At 38.2% G+C, this 24,207-nt stretch overlaps 1 protein-coding gene across 1 annotated transcript; it reads left to right on the top strand.

Annotated features, from left to right (window-relative positions):
• Window positions 1–18,407: 18,407 nt before the first annotated feature.
• Window positions 18,408–23,931, top strand: chrnb3b (cholinergic receptor nicotinic beta 3 subunit b). The gene is made up of 4 exons (XM_036568712.1): window positions 18,408–18,452; window positions 19,274–19,383; window positions 20,339–21,215; window positions 22,893–23,931. The coding sequence occupies exons 1-4, from the start codon at window positions 18,426–18,428 to the stop codon at window positions 23,040–23,042; spliced, it is 1,164 nt and encodes a 387-aa protein (XP_036424605.1). The 5' UTR covers window positions 18,408–18,425; the 3' UTR covers window positions 23,043–23,931.
• The last annotated feature ends 276 nt before the right edge of the window (window positions 23,932–24,207 follow it).

Below are 24,207 nucleotides of genomic sequence, written 5' to 3'. Positions count from 1 at the left end.
TGACATGCAAACGTACCTCAGGATCTCTAAACCAACTGTATTTGAACTTTCTGATGTTTGATATTTATAACTATATAAATGAGAGGTACAGATACTACACATTCACATGCATGCACTGTACACACCTGCACTTGACTCTCCTATCTGTTCTCTTCCCAGTTTGAGTTAAATCATGCAGTTACCGCTTTGTTTTTGTTATAAAATATGCATTTTTTCCCAGATTAAATGGCAGCATTGATTTATTGGCCGCTTGTAAGGTCAGATGACGATGGAATGTCTCAGAGTTACTGGGAAGACTGAGTATGTAGATGATATCATATGACATTGTAATAGCATTAAGAAAATAAAGTATTAGAACATGCAAATCATGAAAAACATTACATTTATTGATGTGTTCTCAGTACTTTTTACTGCATAAATAATATGAACAATCATAGTATTTTTTTTTTTTGCTTGTGTACTTGTGTGTATACTGATACCCACATTAACCTCTTAAAGCTTTATTATCCCTTTAAATGCTTAGGACCCACCAACACACATTTTTTTAGGAATTGAAGTAAAATTTAAGGCATTTTGCTGATAAATGTAACGGTCTGAGATTGTTATTACAGTTAGTATTTACAACTGATCATTTAGTGCCCTATTTTTAGCATATATATGTACATGTGATGACTTATGGTGGGCAGTTCCATTATATAGTTCCATTATACAGTTAACACTGAACACTCTTCGTCAGGCTAAAGTCCTCGACCTAGAATGTTTACAGTAATTGTTATGTCTGATTTAGATATGTTATGGCTATGTAAAACTATTCAATGATGGGTTTTGATGTGCTTTACAAAATGCTGGGTTTAAAACAACCCAATATTAGTCATAATCATCACCAACAGAACACATGCTGGGTTAAAATGACCCATCACCACTACTTTAAATGAAAAACCCAACAGGCTGGGTCATACAGTTACAAAATAACTGATCAAAATTCTGATCTAGCGCTTGGTTACGTTAACTCTTTTGTTGGGGTACTGTGATCAACAGCCTTGCAATCACCTTGGATCCCATAGCAACCACATAGCAATACCCTAGCAGCCACCTGGAACACCACAGCAGCCATTTCGCAACGTCCTAGCAACTAACTTGAAACTTTCTAGCAACTACTTATGAACACCCTGTCAATTTAACAATATTCTAGCAAGCACCAGAGATAACAAGGCAAAAAGTCAACTACTCTGTAGTCTTCCAAAAAACAAAAACAGAACTGCTCTATAATGACAAACTGTCCAACTAAAATCATATCTTTAATAATATTTCAGCTTCTTCTCAGCTTGCCACAGATATAGTTACATGTTTTTTTCCAGCCTGTAAAGACATACATAAAGAGAAGAGTTCATTTGTTTGGTAAACTTGCTAACTTAGCTATGTAACTAGTTGGTAGGCAACCATTAACAAATATTAAAAAAGTATATAAAAAGTTATTGCAAGCTAAGGTTAGCTAATCCTGTCTCACAGCACAATCAGTAAAATACAGTTATAATAATAATAATACAGTTTCTACTTCAAATCAAACATATCACTTGATGTTGCTGTTTATGTTTATCCTATTCAGATGCCGTAAAGCCAGCTGTTCTAAATTGCTTCCTCACGCACTGTTCTCGTTTGAAATTAACCCATTAGTTACTAGGAACAAAAAATACTAAAAGACACCTGCTTGTCTAGCATTTTTTCTGAAATCAAGGGTATTAATAGAGAGTTTGTTCCTCCTTTTCTGTAGTAACAGCTTCTACTCTCCCGGGGAGACTTTACACTAGATTTTCAAACATTGCTGTGAGGATTTGATTGCATTCAGCCACAAGAGCATTAGTGAGGTCTAGTACTGATGTTGGATGATTAGCTCTGAATCCCTCATCTCATCCTAAAGGTATTGGATGGAGCTCCATCACTCCAGAGAATGCAGTTCCACTGCTCCACAGCCCAATGCTTGGGGGCTTCATATTCCTCTAGCTCAGGGGTCGCAACCCAAATGTTAGGAAAAGCCATTTGATCAACAAAAATCAAACCACCTTGGGAGCCACAACATTTTATGTCCATTTTACCATCTTGGCTGTAAATATGTGTCAGTATGTGCTGATGTATTAGTATAGGATGAAGATATAATATATACAAAAACTCTGCTTTATTTGCTCTGCTTTAAGCTTTAGCTCAGCTATAGCCACGTTTCCTGCATCTCCGGCAGGAAACTTTTCCTCAAAAGTAGAACAGCTTCTTGTAAAATGTCTCTAAACATTCAACTGTTTACAAGGCTGAAGTCAGCTTCTCATTCACCAGCTTCTTGTTTGAATTGTCCCGTTCCACCTTAAATGCTGCCTGAGGTGCCAAAATGTAACTGCTGCACCATTTAAGGTGGAACGGGACAATTTAAATAAGAAACTGGTGAATGACAGGCTGACTTCAGCTTTGCGATTTTTTAGTGTTTGACAGTTTCTCATTGCAGATTAAATGTATCAGGAAACCAGCTGGAGTCCTCTTAAATGCAAATAAGTCCATTCATCTCCAAATTATCAAAGTTCATTTTAAATGTCTCTTTTCGTTAGCTACTAGCTAGGTGAGACGGTTGTCTGTGTTGCTATTGTGACCAACAGTCTGTGCGCCAATCTTCAGGGTTAAAGGGTGAATTAGCAGTTCTACTCCAGCATTTACGACCATTTATTGTTAAAACTGTGTTGAATGATCACCAGGGCTTTATTTTACTGTAAAGGATGATTATTTTATTTACCTAAAAATTTAATTCTACTGTGGAGCCAAATCAGGGCAGTAAAAGAGCTGCACGTAGCTTTGGAGCCACATGTTACCGACCCCTGCTCTACCTGATGCTTGGCATCAGGCTTGGTGACCTCAGGCTTATGTGCAGCTGGTCCAGATTGTCCCATTCAATTGGTGATGCCTATCTATGGAGATTGTAAAGGCTATGTGAGCAATGGGTACACCTTAAAGTACCTGAATTAACTAATCAGAAGGGGTGTCTGAAAGCTCGTGGACATACAGTGTGTTAGATTTGGTTTTTGAGCCCTGCAAGAGGGTAGACTTCCAGGCAGATGGTTGGAAATCATTGCTTTAAAGGTTTTAACATTCATAGGAACCTTAGTTTTTCCTTCAGTCTGAATATGCATGGCTGCTTATGTGCAGAAGGGCCAAAAGTGAGCATCGTGCCTTAAGTAATATTTTACTTAAATCAAAATGACAAAGTTTAAACTTGTGGCTAACCGCTCTTTCATTAAAAAATAAATGTACAACATCTGTGTGGGTGTGCAGAGCTTGACCCAGGTCATCAGGGTTTAATTGGTCATGAAAATGCAGCGGTGGGCTGAGATGTGATGCTGACCGGGATGTTTGCAAGGCTCAGGGTTAAGTTTGGCACTATTTAATCCTCCGCTCTTTCAGAGATGTTTTCAGTGAGCCGCTCACTCCTGCTCTCTGCTGCTGTGTGGATTGGCCGAATGGAGACGCTGAGGGCAGGGAGTGCGCAAATGGAGGGAGGGATGCGTTATGAAATATTTAAATCACTGAATATTTCAAATCCATGAATATTTAAATAATTTTCCGGTCTGTCAACCTCTTATCTGTGTGCAAGGGCCCTGTAGTGACATCCAGAAGAGATACATTCAAATAGTATTATAATAATTCAATTAGTCCTTAATGTGACTAAGTCTATAATACATTTTAATGCTCAAATGACTATTTATGAGGAAAAACATTTGATTTGGAGTCCACTTACCATATAGGTGCACTTTGTATAATTGCACCTATATGGTGCAGTTCTATAATTACTGACTGTAGTCCATCCGTTTCTCTGCTTGTTTTGTTAACCCCCTTTTGCCCTGTTCTTCAACGGTCAGGACCCCTGCAGGTGGATTTGAGTGATAAATCATTCTCAGCACTGCAGTAACACTGATGTGGTGTTGGTGTGTTAGTGTGTGTTGTGCTGGTACAAGTGGATCAGACACAGCAGTGCTGCTAGAGTTTTTGAACACTGTGTCCACTCACTGTCCACTCTATTAGACACTCCTACCTTGTTGGTCTACCATGTACATGTAAACTCAGAGAAGATATCTCATCTACTACTGCACAGTTTGTGTTGGTCATCCTCTAGTCCTTCATCAGTGTTCACAGGACGCTGCCCACAGGATGATGTCGGCTGGATATTTTTGGTTGGTGGACTATTCTCAGTCAAGCAGTGACATTGTGTCGAATCCACTCGTACCAGTGCGACACACAATTCATGTTCTTCCAACTGGCTCACAAGGTTTCAACTTTTTGAAAGCAAGAATTTATTGCTATTTGTGTCTATTTGCATTTATTCATTCATTCTAATGACTGATGGTGTTTTTACCAGCACAAGCACACTTAGAAAGAAATAAAGTTTCTGTCATGACAAAAACTACTATCTCCAGAATGATAACTGTACAGGCAATGGAAAAAAAACCATTAGGCCTCGTTCATCAATGTTTTCCTAAGTTTTTACTTAAATTTGTTCTTGAGAAGGTCCTAAGAAAAAGTCTAAGTCAGATTCATGACGTGTTCTTAAACCACAGAGCAGTGCTCCTGACTGTGCATAGATTCTGTTCTTACCCAAGAACAAATCCCAAATAAGAAAACACTGGTGAATGCCAGAATCTTCATGAAAACTACTTAATCAGAATCAGAATCAAGCTTTATTGGCCAGGTATGCTTACACATAAAAGGAATTTGGTTTTGGTTACAGGAGCTCAGAGTGCACAGTATCAGACAGACAATTGCATGTAGTAGATAAAATAAAATAAAATAAAATACAATAAAATACAAAAAAAAAATAATAATAAAATAAAACATGCATTCCTACCATCACTCACTCATACACACACACACACACACACACATACACACACACACAGTGGTTTTTGAATGGAGGTTGATGCAACAAGATTTTTTTTCCAAGTAAGTTTGGAACTTTTCTTTTGCTTTATTCATAATGCAATAAAAAAATAAACAAAAAAAGAATAATGAAAGTCAGGATACAAAATTTCATTCCAGCAAATAATATACTAAATCATATGCTGGTCAACTTACATCCTCTACAGAGAACACACTTCTGCACATTGTAATGCATGATTACTGCTTACTTTCTAAATCTAACATAGTGTGATAAACATAGAATACGGGGCTCGTTGCTCAACCTCATTGATGTCAGAACATATATGCAATTAAATTAAATATGTTCAAAAGACATTTTTTCTTGGTTTTCTAAGTGAATATAATTGCTGTTGGAACACAATTTTATTGATTAGTCTTGAAAACCTCAGATTACTCAGTTAATCATCAAAGTAATCAGTAGATAACTGTATTACTAATATCTTTGATTATGACAGCCTGAGTTCTATGTCTTTGTGTGTTATAACATGGTAACTTCTCCTCTTCAGTGTGATCTGGGAGAGCGTGGGAGGGCTGTGGCACCCAGCCTCGTGATGGCCACAGCTGCTTCCAACTGGAGCAGAAAATCATCTGAGCTCAGACTGCAGCTACAAAACGCTGAGGAGAAAAGTATGCCTGGGTTGTTCCGAGGCCTGTGCGAGCGCACATGCGTGTGTGTGCATATTTCATCTCAGCCCAGAGACATTGTTGAGACTGAGTATCTTTGTATAGCTAATACATGTATGTGGTTGTTGCACAAACAAATACACCGAACCACACCGTCACGCCCAAATATAGTCGTATATCATCGACATGCAGTGCATTTTGTGTGTGAATGCAGGCTTCTATCACTCTATTACACTACAGAGAAGTGAACTACTTCACTTATGGAACATTTCACCAAATGAGTTTTAACTCCCACAGTAAAAAACTATATAAAAAAAAAGTAATGAGACCTTATATTTACAAGGATTATTTTATCTATTTAAACTCAAGGCCTTAAAACCAAGAGATAGTAATAAGGTAAATACTGTACATACATAATCATCATTTATAAGATTCTTTTTGTTGAAATGTGTTCGTTCTTTTTCAATATTGTTTTTAAAGAAATCTTTTTGATTTCTGAAAGATGAAAGATTTAGATTTATCATGTTTAATTAAAAAATATTAACACTTATTTAAAAAAAAAGTCTGTAGATGGAGACTTATTTTAACCACGTCCCTGCATTTTAGAGCAAAGAAGTGAGGCTGCATCCCTGTCCCTCATGGCCACATGGTGAGCAGTTAGTTCTCATTGTTTTGTAATAAGTAAATATGTCCCAGAGTCTGAAAATCAGAGTGGAACATTATGAATTGTCTCTACCAAAACATATTTTCTGCAGTTCAATACATTTCGTGTGTTTCAATGAAAAATATTATGATTTTATGTATGTTCCGCTGTTCAAAGCTGTTTCATGTATTTGATATATAAGATATTTTCATGTATCTTGCAAAATTAACCAAAATTGTCACTACTGAAACATTTGGTGAAGTTTTGAAAGCATTTTTATGACAAAATGGAATATCTAATACTTTATTTTAAGAAAATAAAAGTAAAAGTAGGTTAAAAGTCTGAAATTTGTTTTCAACTCTGAATTTGAACTAATTTACTAGAAAGATCAATATATTTTAAATGGAACATATAATTGCAAGCAAAAAAATACAATATTGAGTTGTTGTTGTTGTTGTTGTTGTGTGAGTGTCAAACAGAATCTAACATTTTGGATTCTGATTTGTGTCATTTTTACATGTGACGTTGACAAGAAAGAAACTGAGCTTTCTTTATCTGTTTGATTGCCCTCCACAATTAAGACAAGCAAAGGAACTGGTTGTTTGTCCTTTATTGTTTCTGAAAACTGTCCAGTGCGATCATTTCGGTGTCTACTCATTTTTCAACTCACGGCTGAATGAAAATGTTGCTTTCATTTCACCTCACTAAACCGTAATTCAGATTGAAAATGTTCTGTGAACATTTGGTCTATAAATTAACCCTTGTGAGGTGTTTGTGTCTGTAGGATGTCCAAAAGAAAAATGAAGTGATTTATTATTATTTCAACCTCAGATTCCTTGGCCTTTGTTCATTTTCTGTGAAGAACATATAAAATAACACATTTTCAGTGTCTTCACACTGTAAACCTCCTACACATTCATATTACACATGTGGTGTTGGGTGAACCCACGGGAAATGACTTTGCGGAGGTGCTGTGTCCTTCACTCTGTTCTCCTCCTACATGGCCTTCACTGTTTGTACATCACTTTTCAAATTTAAGCAAATTTGGGAAATTGACCATGTTGAGGTCTTTTTGTACTAAAAGGACTGATTTCTTCAGTCTTATCTTTTCAACTGAAGTTCATCTTCAGATTACTTTCAGGTGGATTTGATCTGGTCATCTGAGGCTTTTCCACAACTTGTGGAGTCCAGCTTGAGTGCACGCTCTCACTAAAGCAAGTTAGGCACAGATCAAAAACTAAGAAATTCTAAGATTCATGCTAAATTTTTGAAGAATCTACTCTTCACTCAAATTGTTATGCTGACAATAAAATTTGCAATGAAAATCTTTGTATTAAATTTGAAAAAAGTGCAAAATAGAAACATTTATACTAGTGCTCTCAGACTTTTGGACCCCACTGGATGGGTCATCAAAATGTAGCCTTTTTCTGTTTTATTTGAAGTAAATAATGATAATAATTTTTATTTATATAGTACTTTTCATGCTGGCGGCAGCTCAAGGTGCTTAACAGACAGGTGTTAATCAGTAATACAAGAAATTCTAAGTATTAATTTAGAATCATATCACATGGCATCTCTGCCACATTGCTTTCCAGGCATTAGGAATAACAGGCCTTGTAAAAATGCAGAGTGACTCACCAGTGACGTTCACTGCTCGAAAAGAAAAAGATGAATGGTGATCCTTCATCTGAGCAAACTTGTCAAAAACTTTTCTCTCTAAGTCCATCAATCCATGAGTGAATTGAAATGATAGCATAGCAAGGGCAGGCAAGGAGAGCAGTTAGTCATGTTTTTCTCTTGGACCACTCTGGATTGAAGGAGCAGGTTTTGTCCTTTTCAGACTGAATGATGTTGAAATCCTCTGGCTGGTGTGTCCCAAACGTTTAATCTCTAGTTTCTGCTCTAATAACATGGTACCAAATGTAACTTTTAAATTTAACTTTACCTCTTCGACTTGACTCATTATATTCCCTTACTATTATGAGTGGCTACCACAACTGATGAGAAACAAAGGCTAGCTGTGTGGCAACGCCCATACTGTAAACAACATTTAGTAAATGTCTGGACTTATGTAAATGTATTATTTTTTATTGGCTGCTCTCAGCATGGGGCCAACATGATCGTGCCCCACAGCTGCATTGAACATGCGCAGAGTGTTTTTAACCCCTTACTTGGTTAGACGAACGCTGCCGGGCCGGCCCAACGCTCACCAAAGAGAGGAGAAGTAGGTAGCCTGCTGGCATCTACACAGCAGGTACAGGAAGATATCTGGAATGTATCAGACATTGTCATATGTAATAAACACACATCATAGTTAGTGAGGGAAAATAAAATATGTATATATATATATATATATATATATATATATATATATATATATATATTAATAGTAATATATATATTATATTATATTATATATATATATATATATATATATATATATATATATATATATATATATATATATATAGGTGCACTTTGTAGTTCTACAATTACAGACTGAATTAATTATAGCCCCCTTTTACCCTGTTCTTTAGTGGTCAGGACTCCCATGGACCCTCGCAGAGCAGGTACTATTTGGGTGGTGGATCATTCTCAGCACTGCAGTAACACTGATGTGGTGGTGGTGTGTTAGTGTGTGTTGTGCTGGTAGTGGATCAGACACAGCAGTGCTGCTGGGGTAGAAACAAGGAGGTGGTCATAATGTTATGCACGATCGGTGTATATAGTAGTTGTTATACTGAATTATTGATCATGCTGCTCCACAGCGACATCTGGTTGGACCAGGCCCTAATGTAAAGACACCACTGCTAAGATCACGTGTTGGAACATAAACAGACAGACACTCTGTGATGTAAGCTGTGCTTTAAGGTCATTTAGAGAATTTTTAAATCTATCCTGAACGATACAGGTAGCCGGTGCAGTTCATTTAAAATGGGAGTGATATGATCTCTTTTGTAAAGGATGTATTCTTTTCTTATGAAGTCCAGTAAGAAGAGCATTACAGTGATCAACTCCACTTGTAACAAATCCATGAAATACATGTTTCTCTGCGTCAGTCATCAAGTAGGATTTAAACGTTTTTTATTGCTATGCTTGCTTCAACTATGATTGATGTTAAGTCTCTTTGTTTAACGAAAAAATGCATCTTTTTAAGTGGGCTTTTTTGGGACCGGTCAGCTTCTTTACCCATAAAACACCTTTGCTTATGTTAATATTTATATTTATCTTTTTAAAAAAAGTGCGCTGTTGCCCTGCAGGGCCACCGTATTGCAGCCACGTGTCCTCTCGCCCAGGGTCTGTACGCGCTCCTCCTCCAGTTGTGAGGCACGCGCTCTGACCAGCGGGCAGCCCGCGGACCTTCGGTCGGTCACAGTCGCTGCTTTTGATTTTATCACCATCATTTAAAGCCACGCGCGCTGATTTGCACAGCCTGCTGCCGCGGTCTGCGCTCAGCTGGTCAGTGTTTCGTACTTTGCTGTTCGGTCCAGGATGAAGTTCTTCGCTCTTTGTGCGCTGTTTTCGCTCTGCAGCGCCACCAGCACGACAGGTGAGCGATAACAGCGGTCAGTCCTCGCGTGCAGGTCGATAAAACTGCACTAAGCTCGTGTTTTACCATCAGTTTCTCTGCTTTAATGCTGCTTAATCTGAAGTCGTGTCCGCGGGTCGGTAGTGAGTGACCACAGCTGTGCTCCGGGAATCCACTAATAAGTTGCTCGGTTCAGCTTTGCTCTGGGTGTGGGGGGCTTTTCTCCTCCTTTCTATTATTTCTTTTCTCTTCTTTCTTTGGTCTGATCCCTTTATGCTGATGAGTGCGCGCGTCCTCAGCTGAGGTCAGTAAACAGATTTCCGCGGATGCGGCGCTGTCTGGAGTTCTGCTGAGTGAAATGTGTTGGGTTTCTGTTCGTCCTTCTCTTCATTTCACCCTGTCTGCTTTGCTCGGGTCTCACTTTTACACGAGCCTCACTTAGTTCATTAGCACGAACGTGACTAACACTGGGACCCATTAATTTATATCACTACAGTGTCATTTTCTGTTTATACTGATATGCAAACCAGTGATGCCAGGTTGAATAATTTAAACCTGAATGACTTGAAGACATGAAGATGACATGAAGTTTTAGTAACATTTTCCAACTTAAAGGTGAATTTCACCATTTAAAAAAATCTTCCTAATTCAAACGTAAACAGAGTCATTCAGAGTGGTTTGGTGTGACTCAGATTTCTTTACAGTGGTGATAGGAACCAGAGGTCACCATGTCTACAACACAAGTATAGCCATTTTGTTTACTATCCAAAACCACCAGTGAAACAACATGAGTCTTCTGAGGTTTTAGGCCCTGTGAAATGTCGATAGTGGTAAAATAGAAGTTCTAACAAAATGAGTTTCCATCATATACTATTTTACCCTGTAGTGGCCTGTATGTTGACCTCTGCTGTGCATGTCTTTAAAACCTTTTTTATCATTTTGAAAACCTTTTTGAATAACTATGCAAAACAGCGTCTCTGACATCAGGCAGCACATTTATAACTATTTCACATAATAACTTTCTGTGAAGGAGCGTTTAGAGGTGTTCAACTCTTCACACGTATGGTTTCTATCACCACCACTGTGAAAGGAACCAGACGTCTGGTTTTGATGCATTCATCATTAAATTTGCACAGAATATAAAGTGCAACAGGCATTTTTAAAATATGTCAAAAATGGAAAAATTGGAGAAATTGCTGTTTGTTCCAACAGCAGCGATATACATTTTACAAAATGTTGTTTTGTGTAATTTTTTCTAATTTCTGCAACATGTTGGCAGCCACTAGGCATTTCATTCTACTTGATGAATAATATTTGCTGTTTTGGTTCACTTCTTTGAGTTTACAAGGAAAACATTAATGTTAAGACATTCAAAAAAATTTTCTTTTCTAAAAAAAAAAAAAAGAAGCAAAAATAGAGACATCACTAACAAGAAACAGATATGTGGATGCTTTGCGGTAATGAAAACTGGGTTAAAAAATACCAAAACAAACATTAAAACAGAACTGATCTACTAAATAACATTTTTTTTTTCCTACAGCGATTATGGGACTTTGCATTAACTTTAACACTTTGGGTGCCAGATTTCACTGAGTGTTTAAGTCCTATGCATAAGCAATGCTGATACTTGTTGAATACACCAAAAAAGGTTGTGCATTGGATTTACTTCAAATTCAATTATGTACATCATTTCTACATGAATAGAATTTATTACATTAACACAGTTATTGCCAAAAGACAAGACTGTAGATTTTTTTATGAAGACATTTGAATGAAGTACAATATATAAAGATTGTAGACCTCCAACGTTTCTTCTACAATGAAGGGTATTAATAGTGAGTTTGTCTTTCTTTGCCGCAGTAACAGCCTCTACTCTTCTAGAAAGCCTTTACACTAAATGATGGAACATTGCTGTAAGGATTTGATCGCATTCAGCCACAACAGCGTTAGTGAGGCTATTAGTGAGATACTGATGTTAGTCAGGTACTGATGTTGGATGATCAGTTCTGGATCACTCCATCTCATCCCAAAGGTATTGGATGGAGCTCCATCACTCCAGAGAACAGTTCCACTGCTTCACAGCCCAGTGCTGGGGGGCTTTATACCCCTCTAGCTGATGCTTGGTATTGGGCTTGGTGAGCTTAGACTCATGTGCAGGCTGCTCCAGAGCATCCCATTCTATTGACAGTGCTTTTCTGAAGCTGTTTGTGTACAATTGAATGTCTAAAATTGGTGTACATTCAGTGCACTGCTGTTAGCAATGTACAGTTCCATTATTGACAAGTTTTCATGTGTTTGTAGCTGCTGGAGAATTTGTATCATTGGCAGAGAGGGAGGACGCCCTGCTGAGGGACCTGTTTCAGGGCTACCAGCGATGGGTGCGGCCCACCCAGCACTCGAACAACACAGTCAAAGTGCGCTTTGGCCTGAAGATATCTCAGCTTGTGGATGTGGTAAGAAACATGCCATACAGACCCACAGTCCATCATACATGTTGAGTCTATGATTACATTTGGCTCTATTTACAGAAAACAGCACTTCGAAGTCTTTATACTGAAGCAGAACTGCGTTGCTGTCCATGGTGCTGAAAACCAAGAGCTGCATTGCAGAGAAGAAAATGGCTATTTTAGTTCACCCTTTAGCTTCTCTCCTTTTATCCCGCTGCTCCTTCTCTGAGAGCTTTTCGTTGTTCTGGCTCATGTGATGGGGGAGTGAATTATTAACAGTGTTAAGAAGCTATCACACACAGAACCTCTCACCCCCACCCCCATACGTAGTGCCAGGGTCCCAGGTTGACACTGAGCCTAAGCCTAAACTATTTCCAATGCCAGTTCACCACTGGCTCTTAATCTGCACTTTTATCATAAAAGGTGCTACAAAGAGTTCTTTGTGAGATGCCACAGACCAGGGGTCGGCAACATGCGGCTCTTTTACTGCCCCGTTGCAGCTCCAAAGCAGAATTAGATTTTTAGGTAAAAATAAAATAATCCTCCTTTGCAGTTCAACACAGTTTTAACAATAAATAGTTTTAAACACTGGAGTTAATGTAGAACTGCTAATTCACCCTTTAACCCTGAAGATTGGCGCGCAGACTGCTGGTCACACAGCAACGCAGACAACAGTCTCACCTATCTAGTAGCTAATGAAACTGCAAAGAGAAAGGTTTAAGATGAACATCAATCGTTTGGAGATGAACAGACTTATTCGCGTTTATAAGGTTTATGAAGTTTCCTAAAATGTTTTTAAAAAAAAACTCAAACACTAAAAAGTCACCATGCTGAAGTCAGCTTTGCATTCGAATTGTTCCATTCCACCTTCAATGGTGCAGCAGTTACATTCTTACATTTAAGGTGGAACGGGAAAATTTGAACAAGAAGCTGGCGAATGAGAAGCTGATTCAGCCTCGTAAAAAGTTGGACGTTGAGACATTTTACAAGAAACTGTTTAACTTCTGTGGAAAACTTTCCTGCTGGAGATGTGAGAAAACCAGCTATAGCTGAGCTAAAGCTTTAAGCAGAGCAAAGTAAGTCCGCGTTTTCGTTTATATTGTATTTTTTAGCCTATACTGGTACAGTAGAACATACTGAGACATATTTACAGCCAAGATGGTAAAATGGACATAAAACGTTGTGGCTCTCAAGGTGGTTAGATTTTTGTTGAAAAGATAAAGATGGGAACGTTTACGTAGCAATGTGGTAAAAATCTCACATCACACCACATATCATGATATTTTAGAAACACACACAATGCACCATGAGTGCCACATTTAAAAACTGCTCAAAACTCTGGGCACAGTGATGTTTATTCAGTGTTTCACCCAGTCTACTGCATTAAAATTCAGTTTAAAGTAATAACATAACTTATCATTATATGATATGATTAATATGATAAACATCATCAGATTGCCCATCTCTAGTTCTCCACATAACATGAGCAACTGTGTGTGTGCTGGTCTTCAACTCAAATGAATATTTTTGATCCAACATTGCAAAACAAAATATTAGTTTAGATGAACAAATGCAATATTTCACATCTGTTTAAACCTCAATCGGCTTTGAGTCCAATTCTGTCAAGTTTGAAGTCAGACCAACCGATTTAACAAGTTGAATCAGAGGTGCTTTTTTATTAAGCTTAATTTTAATTACAACCTGCAGCTACACCAGCCTTTTATGGCTGATATTGGTGACCACTGTTTTATGATACCACTAAAAACACATTGTGGCACCTTTATTTTTGAGAGTGCATGTCTGACAAACTGTCCCTTACACAGTAAAAATGTTAGTTAAGATTAATCACAGCAGTCAATGAAATGGCTAGCAGCTTGGCAAGTAAAAAGGTCCTAAATGTAAGCAAAACATGAACACTGTTTAACCTATTTCTAGTCACTTTACATATATAACGTGAATATCAAGTGACTTATCAAGTTCAGTGGTGTGACTTCACTGGCAAATGCTTTTACTTTCTTCCAGCATAACATCTTTAAGCCAAACTATGTGCCAGAGCAGTCTGGTCATTTAACTTGATAACAGTACTTAAAATAGCCTACATCTAAATATCTAGAAAAAGAAGTAGTAACATTTTTAAAGCAATGTCAAAATGTGAATTATTGTCTACATTGCCTAGAAGCTTCCTCTTGCTATCATTCTGTGCAGTGTCAATGCCATGTTAGGCTTGTGAGGGACAGAGATCCAGTAAAGCCAGTTAATAGACAGAGAGAACAGAGAGAGGCTGTGCTAGCAGATGCCTGCTTTATTAGATCAGAAGTTTGGCTTCGCTTTCAGTTCTGCTTCATGCTGAAGTGACTCAGGCAGACTCATGTGTGTCTTCTGTGCAGCTGTAATTGTGAAATATTCCCACAAGCTGTTTCTCCCTGCCAACATAAAAAATATATTGTATTGATGGAAACTATGGGAGACTGCAATCATGCAGTACTTTTGAGTCATAAAGCACTTAATTGACCGACCCATGCTCCGCCCACAAACACATTCTTTTATGGTTACTGTTGCTAAGGTTGGTAATGTGAAATTGTAGCTTACTCAGTTCTTGTCAAAATATGGATGTTTATGGTTGATTTCATTTTGTCAAAATATGGATATTTATGGTTCATTTCATTTTGTCAAAATATGGATATTTATGGTTCATTTCAGGGCAGCACTGTGATGCAGTGGGTAGCACTGTTGCCTCCCAGTAAGAAGGGCCTGGGTTTGATTCCCAGCTGGGCGACCAGGGTCCTTTCTGAGTGGCGGTTGCGTGTTCTCCCCGTGTTTGCGTGGGTTTCCTCCCACAGTCCAAAGACATGCAGTCTGGCCAATTGGAGATGCTAAATTGCCTTTAGGTGTGAAGCACCCCCCCTCCATGCTGACCCAGAAGGATAAGCGGTTTAGAAAATGTGTGTTCATTTCAGACGCATGTGAGTGGTCACACTGTCAGGAAAGATCAGTTATAGTTTTTTGTGATGTAATCAAGCTGGCATTAGCATGATGGCACATTCTATTTTGTTTCCAGTCTATGAGCTTCAGCTACGTAGTGCAGATAGCTGAAAACAGCGTTATTTAAAGACTGACCAACCACTTCATTATGTAAAGACTGACCAGCCGCTTCATTAAGTACCCCCCTTGTATTTACATTCTCAGCTCCACTTATCATAGAGGAGCACTTTGTAGTTCTACAATTACAGACTGTAGTCGAGCTAGCCTCTGATCAGATCATCTGAACCCGAGGTTTAATGGAAAAGATAAAACCAAAAAAAAAAAAAAGAATCTGACCTTTTGTACAAAGACTTCAATATGGTCAGTGTTACATATTTACCTAAATTTGTATAGTGATTTAGAAATAGATTTTAAACAAATATTGATTTCTTTGTTTCAATTATTTTCTAAATTCTTAAATATTCTGTTGTTCATTTCATGAATTAAATGAAAAAAAAACAAGTTTTCAAAATAGTCTCAGATTGTTCGACTCCACTGTTGGCTTCAACAAATATTCAGCTTAAATGGTAAACAGTTAAACAATCAACAAAATAAACAAAAGTAAGAAAGAAGAGTGTTAGCAGTTTTTGGAAGAATGAAGGGAAATGAACACATCACTAAGTGCAAAACATACATACATCCATACATAATCTAAACCGCTTATCCTTCTGGGTCATGGTGGGGTGCTGGAGCCTATCCCAGCTGTCATTGGGCGGAAGGCAGGATACACCCTGGACAGGTCGCCAGTCCATCACAGGGCAGACAGACAGACATACACAATCACACACTCACACCTAGGGGCAATTTAGCATGTCCAATTAGCTTAACTGCATGTTTTTTGACTGTGGGAGGAAACCCACACAGACACGGGGAGAACATGCAAACTCCACACAGAAACGACCCTGGTCGCCCAGCCGGGAATTGAACCCAGGACATTCTCGCTGTGAGGCAACAGCGCTACCCACTGCGCCACCGTGCTGCCTGCAAAACAAACAATATATGTAATATAAGGAGTAATGTAGTGAAAAACATAAAGGAGATCAGAATTTAGCACTTGGTGGGGTAAATGTATTTGGCAGAGTGGTTTATTCACTGTGTGATGTAGGTCAGTTCCTAAGTTATGGACCTCACGAATGTTCTGATCCTGGTTGTGACCCTGTTAACCAGATACAACACTTTAATATACACCATCCACCCGAGTACAGTGAGAATTAGAAACCAACAGTAGCAAAGATAGATAACAGGACACTGACAATAAGCTACAATACGAAAAAAAAGTCAAGAGAATGAAAAAATGATAATTTGCGTAATAATACCACAAAGTCAAAGTCAATTTTACTGTCATTGTTTTTCACCACATATATGCTAAATGAGGAATGAAATATGTATTTAAACCATCATTAGAAAACTTATTTACACTATTGATTCAAATACTTATCTAAACCCTTAAAATCCTAAGCTATTCTTAGGTTGTAGAAGTGTGTGATTAAACTTTGGGCCTGCTAGTGGACCCTGGCCTTTTAAAGGGTTAAAATTATTTATCACTTTATTCATTGATATCAATGATCAGCCAAAGGCTAAAGGATAAATCAGTTGAATATAACAAAAATAGAAACTAAAAGGGCAACACGGAATATTACACAAGAACCTGCTTACAGCAGCCATGGAGGAACAGCAATGAAAAATGATGTCATTGTTTCTTGTTATTAGCCTGTTAGCCTGCAGTCACCTCACATGAATGTGGAGGATAAATGGGTTTGTCCTCTTGTCACTGCTTTAGATCTTACTTAAAGGGATGGAAATTCTAACTGCTTGTCATTTTACAATATTAGAAAGCATAAAAAATGGGTCCATTTTTTAAAAGAGGACTGTTACTGTAACTGAGCGAAAGACATAACCATTTTATAGCTGAATATGACAGCAATATGTTTTTCCATCCCAGGCTGAACATCACTAGAAGGAAACTGAAAGCTTATTTGGGTTTTAATGAAACTCAGTAGGCCACTTCATAATATATTCTCCATTCTCTGCAGGATTTTATCATTATTCATTTACTTTTATTGGAAGTGAAGAAGAAATAATATGAGAGCTCTGAAGATCACATCAGAGAGTTATGCAACTATTTTTTGCACTTTTCCATTAAAAGGAGAATTCCACGGACTTGTCAAAATTTCTGTGTAATTCTAAATTACTTTCTTAGGTCCCTTTTTGCACTATTTGAATGGAATGTTTTCTTTATTATTATATAAAAATAAATAATGCATGATTAAATAATTATAAGTAACCCCGAGGGATTCCATTGATTATAAATGCATTATTACAAACATTTTCCATTTTGAAGAGGAATTCCACTGATTTATTATGCCTGCATAATTCAGTGGTTGAGATGTAAACAAAGTCATTCAGAGTGGTTTGATGGCTTATTGCAGGGAAGCTTGCTTAGATTTCTTTACAGTGGTGGTGATAGGAACCAGGGGTCACCATGTCTACAACACAAATATAGTCATTTTATTTACTGTGCAAAACCACCAGTGAACCTACATGTGTCTTCTGAGTTTCATATGTAATGTTGTTGATGGTAAAATAGTGGTAAATCTAAGAAAAAAAAAACAGTTTTTGGGAGCTGTTTTGCACTGCGTGTACCTCTGCAGTGTGAATATATTACAAAAATTCCTTTAAGGCAAAAACCTTCTTAACACTGTCATAAAATAATGTCTCAGGCATCAGGCATTGTATTCATAATTACTTTAATTAATGACTTTCTGCGAGGAAGTTTTTACCAGTAGTATCCGACTGCAGACCAGAAGTACTATCTCAGTATCTCCCGCGCTCTCCATGTTACAACTGCCAAGCCTCTTGACCTTTACATGACATCATATCCAGAGCTGAGAGTGCAGGGTTGACAATGAAGGGCTGAGAACCTGGTCCTGCAGTTCTGCAGCTAGACCCTACATGCTTTTACAGGCATTAAACTCTTGAGACGTCTGGTTCCTATCACCACTGTGACCACTCAGACTTAAGTAAGTTTCTCTAGAATGGAACATTTCACACCAAACCACTCTGAGTGACTTTATTTACACTTTAACAATTTAATTATGCAGAAATTTTGAAAAATCAGTGGAATTCCCCTTTAAGATCTTTATATAAGCTTGTATTATTTTGTATTTTTACTTTGGTCTTTTTTTTATCATTATAGGATGAGAAGAATCAGCTTATGACGACTAATGTGTGGCTCTGGCAGGTAAGTGTTACTCTTAACAACAGCAGTATTGTTAACGTGATAAATAACTGAATGGTATTAAGCTAAATATGAGTAAATGAGTTTGGCTCATAGTCATTGTGGTTTATAAACGTTTTGTGTTTGGTCTTAAAGTGATTCATTTATGTTAATGTTGCCTAATGAACATTTTACCAAACAGATCTGTGCCAGAAAATTCAAGGCACAAACTAGCATTACCTCAGATACATTCCTGGATGATGGTAAAAATGCTGCCCTGATGAATCAGTGGCTATGTTTACATGCAACGATTTTTGCCAATCAATACAATCCGATTACAGATTTAGACTGAGGTGTTTATATGCACTCTATTCAACAATCTGATGGAAAATCTTCGTTTACATGCTCACTACAAGTAATCCGATGCAAAATGACGCGCATGCGTGGAGTAGCGCTTAGAGTAAACGTTACCATGACAGCGAACATCACGTGAAGTCCAGACCAGTTTCTGCTCCGCCATGTTGAGCGGTGTAAACTTTCGCCGTGACGCGACGCACATGCGCAGAACATACTTACACGTTCCGATTGGAATGTAATCGGATTCAGGCGTTTACATGGCTATTATTCTTCTATTTAACGGATTATTTAGAAGTTTACCCACCTAGTTTAATCGGATAGAAATTGTATTCCGAATGGCCTCAATCGGATTAGACTATTCCGATTGAGGTGTTTACATGGACGTATTCTATTCCGATTGAGCTATTAGTCGGATTATTAACGGATTATCAGGCTGCATGTAAACGTGGCTAGTGATTGTGTTCACTAACACTGTTCTGGGTTTGTAGGAATGGATAGATTATAAACTGAGGTGGAACCCGGAGGACTACGGCGGTATCACTTTCATCAGAGTTCCATCAGAGAGCATTTGGCTGCCGGACATCGTTCTGTATGAGAAGTATGTGTGTCCTGATGTAACTGTATACACTGGATATATATTCGGAATCTTAACCCTTAGAAGCTGCAGTTCTGGCTGTTGATGATTTTAGGATCCTGTAATATAAGATGAATTATTTCTCCCTTGAAAGAAGATAGTTTGGTATGATTTGAATTTGATAAAATGTTACTGTTGTGTGTACAGTTTTGTTTTGGCAAAACTAATAACCATCTTTTACTTTTTTGATGTTTTCTTATTGTTGACTTTGAAACAAATTAAAAATGTAAATCCAGTAAAAAAGTAGTCTATACTAATCTATGAAATTAATCTAATAATCATGTAATCTTAACAATAATGATAATAATGTTTTTTAGATTGTATATCAAAATAATGATTAAAAAAAACTCAAGCTGTTTAAGGGTTAAATCGGCTCTCTGGACAAAGTGAAAAACTGAACCATCACAACATCTGTTGTAAGTATGCCAACTCACCTACTACTGTGGCGCTGCAGTTGTCTCAAGGCAAATTTCTCCCATTTAAAGTCTAGTAAACCCCCTCTAATCATGTATCTTGAAGGTGGGAGGAGTTTTTGAAAAAACTACAAGCATTTTTTTTGTTTAGTTTGTTTTTTCCCACTAGCTGGCTAATGCAGAAGGAAGTCAGATAGCCAAAAGGAAGCTGAGTATTAGGTCTTTTATTAGCCTCTACATCAGAGGCTGCTAATTTAATACTGTGGGGAGGTTCAGAATGGTTGTATGACATATTTGTGTAATGCATGCTGGGTATTGTAGGGAAAGAACAATGATGGATCAAAGTCCCAAAACAATACAAAGTCATGAATTCTGTGAAAATGATGCAATGCCATAGAATATTACATAACATGACAAATAACATATTAAATCCCAGTTTTAGGCCGGAAAGCCTCTTTAAGAGTCATTTCCATAATGCTAATGAGTTTGTTTGAAATGTCTTGTAGCGCTGATGGACGTTTTGAAGGCTCTCTAATGACCAAAGCCATTATAAAGTATAACGGTGCCGTCACCTGGACCCCTCCGGCCAGCTACAAGTCTGCCTGCACCATGGATGTCACGTTCTTCCCGTTCGACAGACAGAACTGCTCCATGAAATTTGGCTCATGGACCTACGATGGAACCATGGTGGACTTGGTGCTGGTGAACCACCAAGTTGACCGCAGCGACTTCTTTGACAACGGCGAGTGGGAGATTTTGAGTGCCACCGGTATGAAGGGCAACCGACGCGACGGTACACTATCCTACCCCTTCATCACCTACTCCTTCATTCTAAAGCGTCTTCCTCTCTTCTACACACTCTTCCTCATCATCCCCTGCCTGGGCCTGTCCTTCCTCACCGTGCTGGTCTTCTACCTGCCGTCGGACGAGGGCGAGAAGGTCTCACTGTCCACCTCCGTCCTTGTCTCCCTCACTGTCTTCCTGCTGGTCATAGAGGAGATCATCCCATCCTCCTCCAAGGTCATCCCCCTGATCGGCGAGTACCTGCTCTTCATCATGATCTTTGTCACCCTGTCCATCATCGTCACTGTGTTCGTGATAAACGTGCACCACCGCTCCTCCGCCACCTACCACCCCATGTCGCCGTGGGTACGCTCGCTCTTTCTGCAGCGGCTGCCGCACCTGCTGTGCATGAGGGGTCACACTGACCGCTACCACTACCCTGAGCTGGAGCCCCACAGCCCAGAGCTGAAGCCCCGCATCCGGAAGGCTCCTCCAGGCCCTGAGGGCGAAGGTCAGGCTCTGGTCAACATGCTGGAAAAGGCCACGTGCTCTGTCCGCTACATCTCTCGACACATCCGCAAGGAGCATTTTATCCGAGAGGTATGGGGGGTACTTTTGACCCCTTAAGCCCACAAGTGTGGACAATTTAGAGCTGCATGATATGGACAGTAAAAGGGTTCAGTGTTCAGTAAAGCTGTTGGATATCAAGATGACAGTATAAGAAGTGATAAATTATTATTACCTTTTATTTAAGCAAAAAATACAAAATTTCAAATACAAAATGTACAAAATTTCAGAAGCATCATTCACTAACATGCAAAAATACAAATAATGAAATATTAATAGCTACTTATGTCAGAACTGCAAGCACATTTTTGTGCTCTGTATGACTTTGAGCATAGTAGTTTAACAACTAACAAAAACTATTATTATCTCTGATACCAATAATAAGAATGTTCTAGGTTCTCTTTAAAGACATTTTTTTCACTGTGCTTTTGTTTTATACTACTGACTCCGCCCACAAAATGAACACACAGCTAGTACAGAGGCATCTCATACATTACAATCATAGAGCATTTAAATATGTTATGTTATCATTAAAGTATGTTATTCTAGGAGAATAGTATGGAGCCCTGCTGGTGATACATTGTTTAAATAATAATAATGCGTGGCCACAACTTAGTAAAGCAAGAGAATGAGATAATTAAGTCATGGCCACAACTCAGTAAGCATAAGATAATGAAGCCTTGGCCACAGCTTAATAAGGCCCGATCTCGTTCCCTCACCTTACAAAGTCATGGCCATGCTTTAGGATCTTGTTCCCACTTGTTAATACAGCGTGGCCAAGCATTATTCTTATTTATACAGGATATCACCAGCAGGGCTCGGTAGAGTAGTCACACTACATAATCACATTATTCTACAATAATAAAAAAACAAATGCATTAATCCAGAACTCATAATACATAATGAAGTATTTTATAACGGCTCAGCCCATCAGATTTCAGAACTGAATTATCGTTTTTATAATTGATATTTTGATGGGTTGCCTCCTCAAGTTGCCTAGACTTGCCAATTAGTGATTGCTTTAATTTGGTTTTTGACAAAATGGGCATCTCAATGCTAGAATATTATACATTATAACCACTTTTTTTTAAACACAGAATTCAGCAACTGTGCAATGACCTCTATTATAAATGAGTTTTGAGATTTCAGGTTCATGGAAACACATCAGATTTATTATCTGAGAAAATCAACTGTTCATTGCAGATAAAAATGAAGCTGAAATTTGCTGGAACATTCTTTTCAAAGAGCATGATAGACACTGAAAGAAACACCAAAAAAAAAACATCAAGTGCAGTATGGAAGCTGTAAAACCCAGTCTGCATTCAGAACCAGGACCAGAAGGTCAGATCTAGTTTTGCCTTAAGGACACCATAATGAGGCATATTTGTTGGGGGAACAAAGTCTTGTTGTAGTGTTTAATTCATACTTATAGTTGCAGATTATTTAAACATTTTCAAAATAAAACACTGTATACTGTACAAAATATATAAGTCAAGAAGCTTTCAATGTGGTATCTATATTATTCTAGCATAAAACAAAATCAGTGGGTGATATGTAATGTACCGTGTTTTGCAAAATGTGTTATTAGTAACGGGAATGATGACAGCACTGACAGATTGATGACAGTGATGAAGATTATAGAGATGATTTTATAGATTTGAGAAAAAAGAAATTGATGAGGATGATGATGGTGATCTGTTCTTTCTCTAGGTGGTGCAGGACTGGAAGTTTGTGGCTCAAGTGCTGGACAGAATCTTCCTCTGGGTCTTCCTCACTGTCTCTGTACTGGGTACCATCCTCATCTTCACTCCTGCCCTAAAGATGTTTCTCCGCACCCCGTCTCCTTCCTCAGCTCCATAGAGCCAACATACTGATTCTCACAGGAGACGCAGTAGACCTTTAAGCTAGGGTCGGGTATTGTACACCAGTTCTTTGTAGTGATTCAACTAGAATTATTTTGCTCATTCCGATTCTTCATTTCATTACTCTGCTACAGACTGCATGCCTTAGTCATTTTACCTATAGTGGAAGTGGTGCCGCACGGACACAGAGCAGAGCAATTCCACAAAGGTTTTGTTTTCACACCAGTTGCGAGTGAAAAATATTGCTGGGATGTGTTTGTACATGCTTCTAGTAGCATGTGGCTGGTTAGCCAGTACAGCTCAAAGATTAATTATGTTTGTATCAAATGAGTGTGATGCTTAGATTGCAAGAGCTTCAATTTTAATAATAGCTTACATTATATTTCCATAAGCAAGTTTTAAATGAGGAAATTTGACCCACTAACACAGAGCTGGTAAACTGTCTGTAGGAGAGTCAGACCAATCAGAAGCAGCCACATTTTAATAGTTCTATACATGAAAACACAACCACAACTAACTGGCAGCCTGGCGCACAATTGGTGTTCAAGCCTTGGACCAGAAAAAGTGGATATGCCAATGCTGGCCAAAAAAACAGGCCTAGATCTTGATTTAAACAAAATAACCACATTTTAAAATGTGCAAAAGCACCATATCAGTCCAAAAAAGGTGGTTAGTTATTTTCTCCAAATTATTTATCCCTACTAACTGGCCAACATGTGCCAGTCAACAAAACCTTTGACTGGTAATGTGAAGTTTAGTATGTTTAGTCAACATTTTATAAGGCTATGGTAGCGCTTTTCTCATTAGCATGCATGCTGCATAGGTTCAAGTGAGTCTTCATAAGTAGATATTGATACAGATATTGAATATCAGGATTGGGCTGATAACAGCAGAAAATGCTGGGTCAGATATTAAAGGCAAAAAACAATTGAATCTGATCCAATCTATCCTGAAATAGCACTCACACTGGGTGATGTGATGCTGTTAGCTGTATATTCCTTCTTTAGGGGTAGCAGAGTGTTTGAATAGTTTTATCATGATAATCTACTTTTAGATGCTCATCTTAAGTGAAGTGCTCCACTTAGTAGTAGCTCATTTTAAAGCATAGTAGATTTTCAAGAAGAAATATTGGATGAGTATTTTCGATATTGGTATCGGAAAAG

Source organism: Colossoma macropomum, unplaced genomic scaffold (assembly GCF_904425465.1).
Source record: "Colossoma macropomum unplaced genomic scaffold, Colossoma_macropomum, whole genome shotgun sequence".
Lineage (NCBI taxonomy): Eukaryota > Metazoa > Chordata > Actinopteri > Characiformes > Serrasalmidae > Colossoma > Colossoma macropomum.
This window is presented reverse-complemented; position numbering and strand designations above follow the sequence as displayed.